At 35.7% G+C, this 18127-nt stretch overlaps 1 protein-coding gene across 2 annotated transcripts; it reads right to left on the bottom strand.

The window, feature by feature from the left end:
* Positions 1 to 1466: 1466 nt before the first annotated feature.
* LOC107721228 (annexin A11-like) lies at positions 1467 to 17225 on the bottom strand. 2 transcript variants are annotated; one of them, XM_016529152.1, is made up of 15 exons: positions 17140 to 17225; positions 12476 to 12703; positions 9773 to 9855; positions 7719 to 8057; positions 7073 to 7160; positions 6684 to 6778; positions 6069 to 6182; positions 5251 to 5341; positions 5016 to 5095; positions 4841 to 4897; positions 4663 to 4756; positions 3552 to 3647; positions 3016 to 3074; positions 2111 to 2233; positions 1467 to 2004 (listed from the first exon to the last, which is right to left on the bottom strand). In XM_016529152.1, exons 2-15 carry the CDS (start codon positions 12693 to 12695, stop codon positions 1945 to 1947), a joined length of 1599 nt encoding a protein of 532 aa, XP_016384638.1. In that variant the 5' UTR covers positions 12696 to 12703; positions 17140 to 17225; the 3' UTR covers positions 1467 to 1944. The 2 variants fall into 2 exon arrangements, with proteins under 2 accessions (XP_016384638.1, XP_016384639.1); XM_016529153.1 differs by having other exon boundaries at positions 7719 to 7919.
* Positions 17226 to 18127: the final 902 nt, after the last annotated feature.

The raw sequence follows: 18127 nt of genomic DNA, 5'->3' as shown, positions 1-18127 counted from the left end.
CCTGAGTCATATAATGTGTGAGGCAGCTTTCGCTGTCACTGACTCGCGTTCATAATATTTATATTCACATATTTAATTATTTATATCCATCCATCCAAGATATTTGCTTTCATACCTTTACATTTATGAACATATAGGCCTATGACTATACATTACAGAATAAGAGTCCTTCTGCAATCTCTCCGCTAAAATCTTCCCGGGAATGATTTAAAAATGTCCCCGCCATTATTTAAAACCCGACGGTCACATTGTGTTCTCGATGAACTCGTCTAACTAAATAACGCTCATGTAACTTGCCGTCCTCAGCAGTTTGGCCTCGGTATGAAGAAATGACCAGGCATTAGATTTGAGCTGATCTGGGAGCAGTGACACTTCAGACTCGGCCTGCACTGCGGGAAGCTTCAGATGATGGACGTACCCCATGATTCAGTCACAGTGAGCTGAGAACCTGCTTAGCTATTCAAATCTTTTTTTAAACACGGCTAATTACAAGTGGCATAAATACTAAGAGGGTATACAAGACATTCAGTTTCACTGACTACTTGTTTTGCCATTAAAACAGTAATATTTTCATGAAATTATTTCAGCATTGAGCAAATTGTAAATTAAAATACATATTATAAATATCATATTACTCTAGTTTAATCTGGATAGCACAAAAAATTGAGACCTTGGCATAACTAGAAAAACAAATAAAAAGGTTATATTAAATTTAAATTAAATATATAATTGTATATTAACCTATATCATGCATTTAATGAGGTATTTTTTATATTGTTCTTTCTGTCTATGTATATATAATTTATTATATTGCTCAAAATATTTCAGACCTTGGCATAACTACAAATAATTATGTTCATTAATTAAAACTGCATTTGAATTGAATTAAATTTTACATTATTTTAAATGTTTTTATAAAAGTATAAATATCCTATAAAAATATGAACTCATTTTAATTACATTTCATCATGTCATTTAATTATGTGCTCCAGATGTCTAATTCTTTTTATTAATTTTCAGATGCATAATTCTGATTCTGATTCTTATTTTTGCCTTGGTAAACTCACTTTAGATATGAAGTCTCCTATCTTTATTCTGTAGATTGTAATGCTATTTGACTGCGAGTCATGCCTGATCTAGTAGGAATAATTATATGAATGTTATTAATATTTTATCAGGGTGTTTTGAGGTGCAGAAGTCAGCACTGATAGTCCCAAACGGGCTATTGAAGAAATACCAACTTAATTCAAGTTGAACGCTTGAGTTATTATCTCTTTCAGGCAGGATTTACTTAGCATTTCATATGTGTGTTTGGCTCTGTACAGAGTAAACAAATAAGAAACACAAAGACAGCACCATCATTACCACTTTTTTTTGCCTCAATAGTGAGGAGGCCGACAATCATAATGGTTACAAAAGAAGTGTGTATAGTAAAAAACAAAAAACTGAGTGTATTATGCATAAGATGCAGTAAATATAAATTTCTTTACTATAAAATGTCAATTTTGATGACTAAACCTAACATTTATGGCACATTTTCCCCAGTAAATGTATATTACCGGTACTTAAAATACATAAATGTGTAAAAACATTTTTAGCATTCAGATCTGTGCGCAATACTTAATCCAGAATTTTCTTAAATCAACTTGCAAACAAAGTATACATGGAGGAAACGCATACATCCAATAGCATACAATAATACGCTAAGCCACTGCTTTGAGTGTAGAAGGCACATAAAGATATAGTTGGCTACTCTCGAAATAAAAATATATTAATAAAAGAGCATTAAATGTAACGTGCAGCATATATGCACACAAGTGCCTCTGCATTGAGTACGGTAAAACATGCAAGTATGCAAGAGTGCAAATGAAAGTAAGGCGTAAGATGTGCAGAGATCGTGGTGTGGCTTCATGTCCTCTGAGGGTCTGCGAGCATCTGTATCCTCTAATCGCTTGCACCGCAGAGCTTCAGCAGTAGTTTCTTATAATCCCCTGAAGTGTCTCCCTGTAAATGCAGATTACTTTTGATTACAATTATTATTACAGTGCTGTAATTTTCATTTCTCAAAAATGTAAAGCACAGTTTGAGGGGTCGTTACACTGGCACTCACAGATATGGCTGTGTATAGAGATTTCCCATAATTCTTCAGGTATTCCTGACGAATGTCCAGCATGTCCACCTCAGAGCGGGTCACCATGATGCGCATCAAAGTGCGATCCTTGGTTCCTGCTCCCTGCATATTTCAAACAGCATTTTTCTTCGTTTTTAAGCATATTCGGATTTGAAACTTTGATGCATGTGATCTTATACACTAGAGCAGTGGTTCTCCAAACTCTCAGGTCAACTACTGCCTTTAATCAAATTAGAATCCTGTAACCTGTGTTCCCTCTAATTACTTCAGCACTGAGCAAATTAACTCTTTAGAGTACATAAGGACTGTGAGTGACATTATTCCATATTAATATTAATATCATAATATTACAATAGTTACTGCAGTCCAATTTAAATATATTCTATTTTCTATTGCTGTAAATATTTCAGAACTGAGCATAAGTACAAATATTGATGTTCATTATTAAAATTTCCATGACTTTTCCCATGCCTGGCACTTCTTGAATTTCCAAATTAAGAATGGGCTATGCAATTGAGTCCTTGACACACAAAACTATTGTTTATTAAAACTTTTTTTTTATAAAACACATACATATTAACTTAAAATGACCAATTCCAAAAAATTGTATTCTAATGTAAAAATATAAAACATTTTTTTAAATAAAATAAATAAATATATAAAGACAATAATATAAAAACATATTTTTACTACGATAAATAAGACATTCTTCTGGCATACCACCTGGGGGCACTTTATGCACACAGTTTGAGAACCACTGCTGTACAATAAAATGACTTCAAATGCTGTAAACCATGGCTTTGTTTGTAATTAATCATAAATTTGCCATCTCTATTACTCTGTAGTCAGTACAGCTCATTCGCATTGAGAAGAATTATTCTCACCTTCATGGCCTTGTAGAGTCTCTCAGCAAAGTAGGCCGGTGTGTTCTTGATGCATTTCACTGCATACAGAAAAACATGTTTAGACTCACCATACGCAAATCACCCTGCAGCTAACAAGCCGTGTACAATAGAGCAAGCAAGACGAATCTTGAAACTTAAATGGAAAAATATAACAGAATGAAGACAGACCAGGCATTCATCTGAAACTGAAAGTCATTTAAAAGAGAAACCGGACTGTTCATAACAGCAAACCAAAACAAGACACTAAACACACCTCATTATGAACACGTCACCGACTGAAAGGAAGTCATGCACTATGACACAGCAAGCACATATGTCAGCTACATTATGTGTTATGACACACGTTTGTGTTATGAATCTCATTGTGTGAAAAATATATTACCGCATATTTACCCTATAACAGTTTTACCCTTTAAGGGGCCGGCAGGATGGAGAGCAAGTTAAGAAATACAATTATGAGTGTTTAATGATTAGATTTTATGAAACTATTATAGATGGCAGATCAGACAGCTCACCGACAGCCAGCATGCCGCTCTCCAGATCCCCAGACATCTCCCTCTCGATACTCTTCACAATGTCTCTGCCACACATGTGCTGATACTCATGAAACACTGTCAACACAAAAATACTTCATGTCTTAATATAGTCACTATTTCTGCAAACACTGAAATCACAAACAAATAGCTGTTAATGAGCATGTGAGAGCACACTAATGAATGAATGACCACTAGCTTACGTTTGGGCTACCATCCACTCCCATTATAAAGCGTGGAAGAGCCAGGACGTTTTTTAATATAACTCTGATTGTATTCGTCTGAAAGAAGAAAGTCATATACACCTAGGATGGTTTGATGGTGAGTAAATCATGGGGTAATTTTCATTTTTGGGTGAACTGTCCCTTTAATGAGATAAATATATGACCAGTATTGCATATATTATGTAATTAGACAAAAGAAAACTGTGTCCTATAGAAAAACAGGAAATGACATGATTCAGAGGTGAATTCAAGTGTTTCCACTGGAAACCATGTCCATAATTCTCAGCCTCGGCAAGAGTGTGTTGACTGCAATGCCAGACCCAAAACTGAATTTCTGGCCACCCCATAATGGACCAAGTGGCAGAACTTGCAAGTTTTTGAGCATTTTACACGTATTCTTTATGTGGGAGCACTCAAAAATCATTATACTCTAGATTCTCAGACAGTACAGGACAGCAGCATGGATCATTTGTAGACATACAAATGATAGTCACTATGCTCAATATAGTAGCGGGCAAATGGAAAAGCCAATCACCTTTTTGACAGAAGCATAGCTTGTTTTACTCTTTAGCTAGACCAGCCTGAAAAAATGCAGTACTTTTGCCTGAATTTAGCTAAAGAAGCAGAAAATGTATAATACAACATGATTATTTCTCTTTCAATATATGTCATAGTACAGTATTCTTGACAAACAGGTTTGGAGATTTAGGTATTTCCCTATTCAAGTAGATATGAGCTTTACTAGCATTACTAATACCTAGAGGGAAACAAGCAGCCTGGAGGAGGCGCTGAGTGAACTGACCTACCTAAAAGGGACTTTGAATTGATTGAAAGAATACTATTATTCCAGCCAAAGGGCCGTGACGTACCTGCTCTGAGGTGAGCTTTGCTCCGAGCACACAGGATGGCATTGAACTTAGACTCATCTGTGCCGAGTTTATTTTCCCCCGCTTGATAGAGAGCCTGCAGCAGAACACAAATAGAGCATAATAGAGACTCTTCAAAGAATGCGAAACACATATTTTTTAGAAACATTTCAATAATTACCTGAGCATCCTGTTTGGCTAATGATATGTCCACATTCTCACTCTCATCACGGTTACCCTTTGAGATAATAACAGGAAGAAATACTGATATGACTTTCACATTTCTGTCATTTACAACGTTTTTGACCCTCAAAATATGAAAGTTTCACATCATAACATTCACGTCTTCTGTGTACCTGAGCAAGAGAGACCAGAAGTCTGCGGAAATGTCCAGATGTGTCTCCACTGATGGACTCCTCCAGTGATTTCTTATTTTCTAAAACAGAAACACTTGAGTGTTATCCATCACAACTCACCGCGCTTTACTGTCGAGCTTCAGATGAAAACGTGCATGACAAATGCTTGATTGGGAAGTAATCAAATCTGTAATTGCAGAGGGAAGGAATTAAGTGATATGACTCTAGTACGCACCGGCTTTGAAGACTTGATTGATTTCTCGGATCTTCGCATTAGAGCGAGAGGCCAAGATTTCAATCAGACAGGCCTCATCTGTCCCTGCTCCCTGTGAAATAATCAGATTACATTTGTATTAATGGCATATCAAAAAATCTAATCAAATATTCTGTTATCTGTGACCTATAAAGGAAGAGTTCACTCACTATGAAATATTTTTAGAATTTAAAATAGCTGTTTTCAGTGGTAATATTTTTTATATTGTAATTTATTTTTGTGAATTTTCAGCATCATTACTCCAGTCTTCAGTGTCACATGATCCTTCAGAAATCATTCTAATATGCTGATTTGCTGCTCATGAAATATTTTCTTATTTTCGATGTTGAAAACAGTTGTGCTGCTTAGTTTTCTGGAAACTGATAAACTTTTTTTTTCAGGATTCTTTGATGAATAGAAAGTTCAAAAGAACAACATTTATTTGATATAAATAAATCTGTAACAATATAAATGTCTTTACTGTCACTTTTGATCAATTTAAGGCATCCTTGCTGAATAAAAACATTAATTTGATTAATGAATGAATCAATGAATTAATTACTGACACAACTTTTAAATGGTATATAAATATAACTAAGCTATAACTATAAATCCATTATATATATATATATATATATATATATATATATATGGATTTTTGGATAATAAATATTTATTTATTATATATATTGCATCAGTTATCCATGTGAGGGTGCTAAGTTGCACAATGTTTGATTAAAATTTTTTTTTTTTTCATGCTTCATTTGTATTCATTCTATTAATAAAGTACTTTCCCAAACCTTGATGGCCTCTTTGAGCTCATATGCATCATATTGAGCTGGAGTCTTCAACATGGCCAGCACCAGTTTCTCAAAGTTTCCTGAAAGCTCAGACTTCAGGTCCTTAATCAAATCCTGTAAGCATTGGGTTACATGAGAATGTTCAGTGATGCTTTTCTTAACCCATAACAAAATCAGAACTTTGCTGCATTTAGTTCTTTTCTGTATTCTGGCTTTAATGATCTATATGCTATTGCTAAGTGTTGACAAGATTAGCTTAGCATATTTATCTTTTAGTCTTCCTCCTTTGATAAAATGGACCAAAATATTGATGTCTAACCTTGTACTCAGGGGCATATAAATATTTGTCCAATCAAATGCTCTCTAGAATGAGACAGTTTCCTCCCACTAACAAAACAAACCTCTGACTATATAATAGGTTTTATTTGAACAGCTAATAGTTTTTCTTAAAAGCTTTGAACCATGATGTGCTGCTAATAGCATGTAGCACATCATGGTTCACAGCTTTTACGAAAAGCTATTAGCTGTTAAAAGAAAACCTGGTCTCAATCTGAGGGGCAGCTGCTGTATCCACTGCACAGCAAATATCTAAAAAGCTCCAATGCTCTCCATTACCTTTCCATAGGCAGTCTTGAATGACACCAAGAGTGGAACACGCTGCCTGTTGGAGCGACTTCCGAGTAAATTAATGATGGCTTGTTCATCAGTGCCTGTTGAAACATGTTCATGCATATTAGCAGCCTGTTATGCAGCTGCATATACAGTAAACACAGGAGTCATTTTCTGGAAAGCTCTTATTGCATTTCATGTCAGTCTAAAAAAAAGCTCTCAGTATTTAAACATCCGTCACCCGTATCACAAAGGGGTCAAACTTAATAAGATTAATTATAGATAAACATCAAAGAACAAAAAGAACAGAATGACTTTTAACCCAGAGGGAGAATAAGTGACATTGCTTTCTAAGAAATAGAGTAAGTGGAAAATGAACATGAACAGTAACTAACCAAAGCCCTTCATGGCCTTCCTGAGGACTTCTGCATCTTTTAGAGGATCAGCTCCAGGGAAGTCTTGAATGGTCCCTCTGAACCCACGCTACAAAATAAAACAAGTTAGGACTCAAATATATACTCAGGCTTTCTGCAGGTAAATATAAGACTTTTTAAAGACCATTTACAGACCAAGAAAATTTAAGGAATAAATTGAAAGGAACACAATACATCAATTTGTTCTCTATAGCTTAACTAGAATAAGCAAATATCTTATATAGACTAATACGGATTAATAAAAGACCAGGAAAAATCTACTTAATTCAAAGGGTAAACAAGTTTTCATACATCATTGACAGATATTTGTTTTTGTTTTAAGCTTTAAACTCACTGCATATTGTTCAATTTCTCTGAAAACTCTTAAACTATCTTCATTTGGCACCTCAAGTAAAGTATCTTGATATTAGTATACTTGTATTGGAAAACAACAAAAAATACTTAGGAAGATATTCATTCTTTGCAGTGCATGCAACATTGAATACCAGACTTTGTGCTCCAATTTAAGACCTTTTGAGGCCTTAATTTGTGGAAAGACGTTTTAAGACCCTCAGAAACCCTGTATACTGCAATAAATTGCACAAAAAAATACTTAAGAGTTAATTACATTGATAGCTGGAACGGCAGGTGCACCTCCTCCGTAACCTCCTCCGTATGCGGGCATGGACGGGTTGGGGGAGGGTGCTTTAGGATAGCTAGGCATGGACGGAGTGGGTGCTGGGGCATTTGGGAAGCCCGGCATCTGCTGACCCGGGGGTGGCCCACCAGGGTATCCCATTCCCGGACCTTGGGGCATACCTCCTCCTGGCTGAGGGTACATGCCATAGGGCTGGTTAGGGGAGGGGGCTGGTGGGCCCCCAGGTTGGGGGCCAGGATAACCACCAGGCACTTGAGGGAACATGGATGGATTTGGGGTAAATCCACTATTGGCGGCGAACTGATTTGCCTACGATGGAAAAATTTGAGGGGGCGAAAAAAGCAAAAAGCATGACAGCGAGCATGAGTTAGGACAGTAGAGCAGACTTTGCAGGAAATGTAACATATACAGCCATGAAATGACAATACTGAAGGACAAAGAGATGATTAGGGCCAGGACAGGGAGATAAGGAGGACGGTGAACAAGTGTGCATTCATGGAGAGTTTTGTTTAGATAGTGTGGCTTTGCACTAAAACGTTTCTGTTGACTTAAGCTACTCGCGATCATATTGCACACGGGTGTCACAGAGACACTGTTCTGTAGCATTGAAAGAGTTTCTACATGCACAAATTTTCCCTTGCTGACCCCTAAATGCAGAAGTACTGTGGAGGAGTAATGAAACCAGTCCTTTTAGTCAAAAATATTTCCATGAAAAGTAGTGGTCAACCAATGTGTTTTTTTTAATGACTGACACCAACACCAAAATCACCAGAAAGCAAGCTGGTCAACTGATGATTTTGCCAGTCTACTGGAGTTTCTTAAACTTTTGAGCACTTTTATGTAGCCGAGGGCAGCATACATTTCAAATTAGAACACAGGAAATGCCCTTTTTGATAAATATATTTGTATCCATTTATTAAGTTTTCCTTGTGAAAAGAGAAATGAGTTAATTTGTATTACATATGCACTTGTAGTGTACTTCAAACCTAAAAAAATGCACTTTGTATTAATATCAAATTAAAAGTTTTACTTTAAAGTACAATGTTCTTAACGCTAAAGAATAACAAAGTACTTGATTATAATTTAAACTTTAGCATGTTATTCCATTTTACATTTAAGTTAATATATTTTAAATGCACTAAATTGCAACTTTATCATTACAAATGTATAATTATTCAAAAAAATATATATAAATACATCACATACAAGTTTCAATAGAAATGACATTAAGGTATATTTAAGTTTATAAATAAACCATAAATGCTTGTGAATATATTTGGCAGTACACTTTAACCATATTTCAATTCAAAGACAATGTACTTAAGTCCTACTTAACTGGTACATTTCATTTAATTGTAATTAACATGCAGTTAAATTGCTAAAAACATTACAGTCAGTTTGCACTTAAGTATATTCTTTTAAATTATATATTATTATTATTTTAAATTATGCATAGTGCATTTCTTTTTCACAAGGATACCTAGGAGAGAAACCTCTTCAAACACATTAATTTGTCCGCGAAAAAAGTATTCCTCATTCCTAATGATATTTCTTATTTATACAGCACAATATTACTAAATCATCACTGTGTTCTTACTGGTGCTTTGAGGTTTTGTCTTAGTACTCCTGTAATATATTTAGCTAATTATACCTAATGTGTATGCTTTTTTTGTACATCATTGAATACTTTGTGTGAAACACTGTCCTCGCTGCAGTAGTTCAATGGAACCACACTTGTTCACATTTCCTCTGATGTGTCAATTTGATTACAGAGCAAACTCTGAAGAAGCCTGTGCATCAGTACATTGAACAGGGTCAAATTTGTTGGTCAAAGCACATTCTGATGACAGGTAAATTATAAGGGATCAATGTCACGGTCACAAGAGCACAGTTTCGTACAAAGCTGATAAAGGAAGGATTCGATGCGGTTCATGCTGACCGGAATCAAATTACCTGCATCTGTTGAGAATGGAGACCAATGTCATTTCTGATCACGCAATACATCCTTTTATTATAGAACTTACCATTGCTGGGAGATTTGATGCGTTGAATCCAGGATTCGGCAAATTATCCAGGCCAATAGGAGCACCGGGAGCACCCCAACCTCCTGCAAATACATGCATTTAATACGAGCAAACACGTAAACAAAAACCTAAAAGCCCCACACTAATTATGACTGAACAATATCAGCGCACTTCACAGTTAAAAAGAAATCACAACCAACCCTATTTACGTCATTAAAACATGTTCCTGGTCTTAATAGTGCATGATTCACTGCTGCATGTTATTCCAAAGAGAAAAATTTAATAACATGGTCTGCCTGTGACAATGGCTTTTCTTTTCAGTCTCGGATCCTTTTCAATGCTCTCTTCCAGTCACCTGGTATATAATCTCCATTCTGCTATATAACATATCTTAACCATTCTGGCCTGTTTTTCACAATCCAGACAATTACTGCTGTGCTCTTGTTGACTATCTTGTCTCACATGTCAGATTACAGAAATAAAATGGGCTGTGAGCATCATTTCGTGTTGACTTCAAAACACAGTGTGTATAGGGGAAATCAGGACACATTGTGTATCAAATGACAGGCTAATAATAATCTAGACATCAACTTTTGATCATTGTTCTGTGCAGAATCCCGAGGGCCCTGCATCCTCTTCTATATTAATAAAAAACTTGTTTTGATGTGAAAAGACAAAACAGAAACACTCCATGAATCCAGAGCAGCAGGTTTTATTATGGTAATAATGCAGGTAACATTGCACTGACATTGCACATTAATTATTAAGCTCTTTCTGCTGGGTGTTTTTCATCTATTTTTAAGTCTAATAACATGTATATTTGATTAGTTGACATGGAATAGACTGGGAAGTTGACCTGTCATGTGACATGCTGAACTCCACCTAAAACTATTTTAAACAGCACTAGTTTTTGCAGTTTTGCTTAATCCGGTGTTATGATACTTTTAATAATTATTTTAGCAATTGACTACATCAAGTATTTTAAATTTTATTTGCCACACCGCAAAGCCATGTAAAATGCCATAAATATGAACTAGTGAAAGCATAAATAAATAAACACACACACACACACACACACACACACACACTTCAAAAGTCAGTAACATCTTACTGGGGTCAGTAAGTCTCTAATGCTCACCAAAACTTCACTTGTTTGATAAAAAAAACAGTAAAACAATAATATTGTAAAATATGATTAAACTTCAATTTTAATAAATTAATTTAATTAAATCAAATATACTGATTTGATGTCCACAAAACATTTCTTATTACAATCATGGTTAAAAACAGTTGTGCTCCTTAATAATTTTGTGGAAATTGTGACATTTTTTCAAGATTCTTTGATTAAGAACAACATTTATTCAAAATAGAAATCTTTTGTAGCACTGTAAGTGTTTATTGATTTATGCATCCTTGCTGAATAAAATATTCATTACTTTAAAAAAAAAAAAAAAATTCTTACTGACCCCAACTTTAAAATGTGTATAATATTTAATTTCATTATCACACTTGTTTCAACATTAAAACATCATAATCTATTTCTGGGAACAAAACTGCTGTTGAATGAGCATAGGCCATATTCATATAATTTTGTATAAGTGGGATATCTGAGATCTGAACAGGAAAAAAATTGAACCGTCAGATTGGATATTAGTAGCACTTTTAATTTGATATGCAATGTGTTTGATCATCAAATAATACATTTATGTCCGCTAACCCTTTTAAAGCTAACAATGCATCTAGAAAACAATGTGACATTCACTAAGTAGTACATAGTGAATGAGTGAACGAGTCAGCTTTTTTCAATGCACTACACCAATGCATGTACAATACCTCTGGTGTTTATGTTCTCTCATGTGCCTAGGAGTTCAGCACTGCAGTAAGATCATGATAGACATGAACAGAAGCAAAATTTCCACACTGACAGTTTTTGTATGAGAAGATGTCTAAGCATTGTGTTGACACTTATATAACTACAAGCGAAACTGATGTAGATACACTGGATATTTGCTTCCCTGTCAGAACAGATCAGATTTCATTACTAGCAAACTGACAGTATGGACAGACAGTGCTAAAGATCAGATCTGAAAACCAAATCAGATTGGTGAGAAGTGTGAACAAAGCCTTAGAGTTTTGAACAATTTGATGAATAAACAAAACATAGCAAGGTCAAAAGTGCTAACATGTATATACACACCAAACAAAGCATATTTTGGTTTGGCAAAATAGCTAAAGCAACCAGATTATGGAAAATGTGTGACCAATTAGTCAACAAGTCAATAGTTTCCTTCCAACAGAACATTCATTTGTGTTTATTCAGTAATGTAATCCATGTGACCTCTGGTACATAAACATACAAAGATCACTAGGCCTCTCAAAAGAAGAGCCTCCAAATGAATGTCTGTCAGTGCGAGACAATGCTAGAAATTAGCTAGCGTTTCTACCTCTCTATACATTCAGTCACTTACTCATTTTTTTCCACTGGCTCCACCTAAAAATTCCACATTACCGTGTCAACATCACTACTCATCACTGTTTAGTGAAAGCGCCACAAAAGAAACTTGGTTTGTCCACTGAGTTTATGTCTAAAATAAAACCTTCATATTCATAACCATTTCAGATACAAACGTCATAGACTAGAGTATGATGTAAGGCAGTACAATGCACACATATCGAAATCATCCACCAGATACAGTGGCTCACCTGAAGGCACAGCAGGATACGGCCCTGGCTGGCCAGGATAGGCACCTGGCTGGGGTGGGTAAGCTCCAGGTTGGGGAGGGTATCCACCCGCCTGCAGGGGGTACATCCCAGGCTGAGGGGGGTAACCTCCTGCAGCAGGAGGGTATGCCCCTGGTTGGGGTGGATATCCACCGGCCTGAGGAGGATAGCCGGGCTGGGGAGGATAGCCTGGATAACTCATTGTCGTGCCTGAAATTGAAAAAATAAATATGGGTTGTAATTAGCAAAATTGTGCATTAAGTAAGCCTTCACAAGCCTGGATTGCAGATCAGAAATGTAAAAAAAAATGATTATACTCAATATACTATTCTAACTCAATCTTTCAAACGTTTAGATTTAAGATAAAGATTGAAAGCATTGTTGAATGGTGATGTTGGAGTCATCTGAACATGGTGTATAACTTGTTTATAACTTTAGCTTTTACTCCTAGTGTCAGGGTTCGGGTTTGATCTGTCTCTTTCTCCTGCATGATCTTTTGTTTTTGTTTGTGTTTACACGTGCTGGCTGCGATCAGCTGATCGCGTTTTACGATCTGAGTGGTGGTGCACTTGTTCGCGGCTGTTTGTTTTGTTTTCATTCACGCGTACCAGACGCACTCAGCTGATTGAGTTTTGCAATCAGCGCGGTTGGGCACGCGTTCACAGCTGTTTGTTATTTTCTTATCTATTCTCTCCTTATTTAAATCTCATGTTTTTTCTTTGTCTTTGTCAGTGTGTTTTGTCGCTTACGCTTTACACGCGATTCTTGTTTTGGTTCATCAGTTATTGGTCTTGTTGTTTTTTTCTTCTTTGACCCAGTTATTCCATTTGATGTCTGGACTGCCTATGCTCCCTGACCAGTGGTCTGTTCATCTGGATTTTTGGACTCTTGTTCTGGATTACTATTTATATTCGTTGATCCTGCTAAGTTGGCCTGGGCTATCATCTTTAATGACCTTCATCTGTCTTGGACTATCGCTCGCCTGGTGTTTGATCTACTTGGACTCTGACCTGTTTCACTGAGCTCCTGGATTTTGGATCTGGAAGTTCAGTCCATTATCGAATCCCCTCATCACTGAATACAACTTTGTTGCATTTCTAACTGCATTTGGGTCCTTCCTTTCAGTGAATCCTGACACCTAGGCTTTATAAATGTTGTGTTAATTTGTGAAGATTATCTTGATGAACAAGATGTGCAAGCATCATAAACTTTTGTTGGTCACAGAGCTTATTTTCTGCAATCATCCAAAATCCAATTCTGGGTGGGCCTATAAAAATATGTAGTACTCTATTTAGAAGGATACAGTTGATCCATTAGGCCCCTCCATCTTACAGTATATTTGTTGCTACACCTGCTCTTGTGCTGCTTGAATGACAATGTAAATGAGCCCTCAGAGAGCAGAGACTGCTGTACATCTAAAAGCATCACTAAATTGTATTTATAGCTGTAAATCATGCTGTGTTTTATAATGTAATTAATGCATAAAAAGCGTTTGATAAATCATCACAGATTTGTGTGACTGGTCAATATACCGATATTGCTGGGTTGATTTAGTTTTAATGAAGTCGTTCATGGGCACATTTTTCAAATAGTTTTGCAAGCATGTTCTATTATAGAAGAGCATCACCCATTTCCTTTCAGTTTAGATTGGGGACAAAAGTCAAAACTGACACCTTGTTTAAAATCTTAAATGATTCCCTTTGAGCTAAATTGACGTGTTTCCCTTACACTGCTGTGTTTAACACCTGACTTGAGATGTTGAGTGAGATGATGTTTTGCTAAATAATAGGTCAACAAATAAAACAAGATAGCTAAAGTTTCATTCACTTTCACATACACAAAATTTGCATTTATTTGTGTTTAAAAGAAAAATCTATCTATCTATCTATAGACTAATTCTCTCAGTGTTTTTTTTTCTGACAGGGAACTCAACTGACTGCATTCTGACTGCTCAGACGTCTCACCCTTTCCTTTGAAATGTATCTAAACATAAACTCTGAATGGAAAGTAGTGGCTATGCTCTCAAAATCAAGCCCTCTTATTTATTTATTTTTTACCAACCATTAACAGCAGTCAGTGTGTCTCACTAAAGAGTTCCCATGTGGTACAAACCATGGAAACACATTACATAAAACAAATTCAAGACAGCTGCTATAGCAAACTACAGTCATGTTCGGGAAGTAAAACTCCCGTTCCCAGGTTTAAAAAAAAAAAGTACACTTCCATGATGTACTTAAAGTGCTCTATTTTCGCACACTAATTTTGTACTGAATATACTAAAAATGATTCTTTAGTACTGCTTAAGATAAACTTAAGTTCAACTAAGTGTACGCAACTGTGATATTTTGGGACACCATGAATATGAACTAAAATGCGCTTTTAATATACTATCTCTGCATTTAAAAAATTAATTTAGTCATCACTTGTAGTAAACTTGAGCACTTGAGCAATTTAAGTACATTATGGAAGTGTACGTTTTTAAACCTGGGTTCAAAATTGATTTTTAGTGATAACAAACTAATGTAAGACTGGCCTACCTTGAGCTCTGAGGTTGCTAAAAAAAAAAAGTACACTTCCATGATGTACTTAAAGTGCTCTATTTTCGCACACTAATTTTGTACTGAATATACTAAAAATGATTCTTTAGTACTGCTTAAGATAAACTTAAGTTCAACTAAGTGTACGCAACTGTGATATTTTGGGACACCATGAATATGAACTAAAATGCGCTTTTAATATACTATCTCTGCATTTAAAAAATTAATTTAGTCATCACTTGTAGTAAACTTGAGCACTTGAGCAATTTAAGTACATTATGGAAGTGTACGTTTTTAAACCTGGGTTCAAAATTGATTTTTAGTGATAACACAAACTAATGTAAGACTGACCTACCTTGAGCTCTGAGGTTGCTAAACGATGGTATATGCTTTTGTAGACGCCACAAGTAAATGTTTTTTAAACTATGAAATTAAAAATAATTTTCAAAGTACATGTATTTTTATATTTTATTGTCATAACTGGATCTTCTAGTGAAACAAAAGACTTCTATCTGGTGACAAATGCCAGAATTCTCCAATGACTGGTCTGCTTAAACTCTGCCCCTTTTCCTACAAAACCCTCCGATCCCAATCCCTCCAATCAACAACCGATGGATAGAACAGCTGGCGGCCAATATTGAGCTCTATAGTAGGAAGTATCATGCTCTTTTGCCTATGCTAAACTGATTATTGAGGCAGTGCAGAAAGGCAATGTTATCTGCAGTAGGGTTAGAAAATATAGGCCTAGTGCTTGAGCACTACACGGAGCACAAATTATATGGATAACATGATAGGAGCGACAGGGCTTTTATAATATTTCTTATTGACCCTTGATGCATTGCCTCAGAGTGATGTCCATACTTTGTGAACATACAAATAAAAAGCTATATAATATTTTTTTAGCCTGTGTTCATGCTCTATATGTGGTCATGGAAACTAATACTGATGTATTTGGAAGTAAAATACACTCTGCATGCAGTCTTATCACCTTTACTTAGTGTGGGAGCGGTTTGCCATAGCACCTCACCTGCCATCAAACACATTATAATATGTGTAGAGGGAAGCGGCAATATACACAGACTTTTGGAGATGAACTCTGTTGATAATAAAACACCACACCTCAACATATGATGCGATCTAAACAGTCAAACTTTCCAAACTTATAGTTCGGGTGGGCCTATATAACAATGCATTGCTCAGGGCAGAAAAAAGGACTTTTGTTTGGCCTAATTTTTAAGAATGTGTGAATGTCCTACATTAGAATGTCAAAACAGCTCTATCCACCAGTCAGTTTCTCAACATGCATTGCCTTCACACTTGAAATCATCACAAAACCAACTGTCCACTCTTTTTGACTGTAGAAGCTTTACTTTCTATAAAGCAGGGGTCTTAAATAAAGCCAAGAGTCCAAAGAGTCCACCAATTATTAACGTGGAAAAATTAAAGTACTGTATATATATATATATATATATATATATAGAGAGAGAGAGAGAGAGAGAGAGAGAGAGAGAGAGAGAGAGAGAGAGCAATTCTATATTATGCAAAACTCTATATTATGCAAATGTAAACAGAACTGTACAGTCCACTATTCAGGCTAGTTAACTTTAAATTTGCATAATATAGTGTTTTGAATAAAATAGCTTATAATATAATGTAAAACTATTTACTTAATATAAAAGAACATCTTATACTTCATACTGCATTCATTATATCAACAAATATATCCAAACGTCCATATTATCTCACAAAACAGTAACTGTTCGGGTTTTATCTACTGCAAATGTATATAAAACAAAATGTTCAGTCACATTAAAATAGGTTATCTCCCCATAAAACATTATACCACAGATCTGAACTGTGATGGATCCTTAAACGTGCGAATTGAAGATCAGCAACAGAAGTGAAGTGTGTGTTTAATGCACAACATTATGGGTGGATCTCTTAAAATGCTAGCTGGGAGTAGGCTTAAAATAACGCAGTCGTGTTCTTGCAGGAATTACCGAGCAGAAAGCGTATAAACGTGTACGTAGCAGCGCACTCAACATCTTTTAATAGCTAAAAACGTTAAACAGCGGGCATTTATAGTGTAAAAGAGTATTAGTTACTTACAGTTTAGGCAGCGCCCCCGTCACTTCCTAGCTACAGAGTACCTCTATGCTGGAGCGTGAGGCACGCAGCGTAATATTTAATAAGCTGGGAGGGACTCATTCTTTCCATGACTGTGTCACACCAAACAATCTTTAACTAAATACAAAACATGTGACTCTTTCGTACACCATGACTCATGTTGTTTGGTAATTAAGGAATGACTATTGTAATCTTTCCATAAGCCTGTCAAATATATGACCTAACCTAGTGTGGAGTATACAGTTTAAAAGAGCAGCTGTATGAAATGCCTTGTAGTCTCTTTAAGAGCTCAACGTTCAGAGTAGGCCTATATATCTCCGTTTCCTGTAGGCTGTCTTTTTTTCCTGTTGTTGTTGTTTTTAAATATTTATTAATACAGTTTATATGTGACAATCTAGCACAAGTCACAAAAGACTGGGTGGGTCTAAATATGGAAGTTTGCCCAAGCGGAACACGCCCATCTGCGCGTGCGTATGACGTGTGACGTGTGTTTACAGTATTTAGGAAAACGCTCTCCTGCAAGCGTGTTCGCAGTGTTGGGCTAGTTACTCAAAGAATGTAATATATTACTCATTACTAGTGACTCCTTTCAAAAGTAATATTGTTACTTTACTTATTACTTTCTGGCAACAGTAATTAGTTACACTATTACTTTTTCTTCATGCCCCACAGAAGTTGTAACTGTGTATCTTCCACATAAAATTCTTCTAGAATGTTACTAACAACATATTTCTGCCTCATCATTTGACCAAAATCCACATTGGATCGCAGTCAGAGGTTATTACAAACACTCAATAGTGAGTGATTGATAGTGGCATTCAAGTAGAAGTGTTGTATTAATCTCATTAATTGTCATGTGTACCTTGAAGCTAATTGTGATTTCTCGGTTACCCATATACGATTATATTTCATCATGTATTTTATCAAGTCACATAAGTTTGTAAGAAACTGTTTAATTTTCCAAAAAGAT

This window comes from Sinocyclocheilus rhinocerous, unplaced genomic scaffold, assembly GCF_001515625.1.
Source record: "Sinocyclocheilus rhinocerous isolate Xijiao unplaced genomic scaffold, SAMN03320098_v1.1 scaffold214, whole genome shotgun sequence".
Lineage (NCBI taxonomy): Eukaryota > Metazoa > Chordata > Actinopteri > Cypriniformes > Cyprinidae > Sinocyclocheilus > Sinocyclocheilus rhinocerous.
Note: the sequence above shows the minus strand (reverse complement) of the source record. Positions and strands in the feature narration are given on the sequence as shown.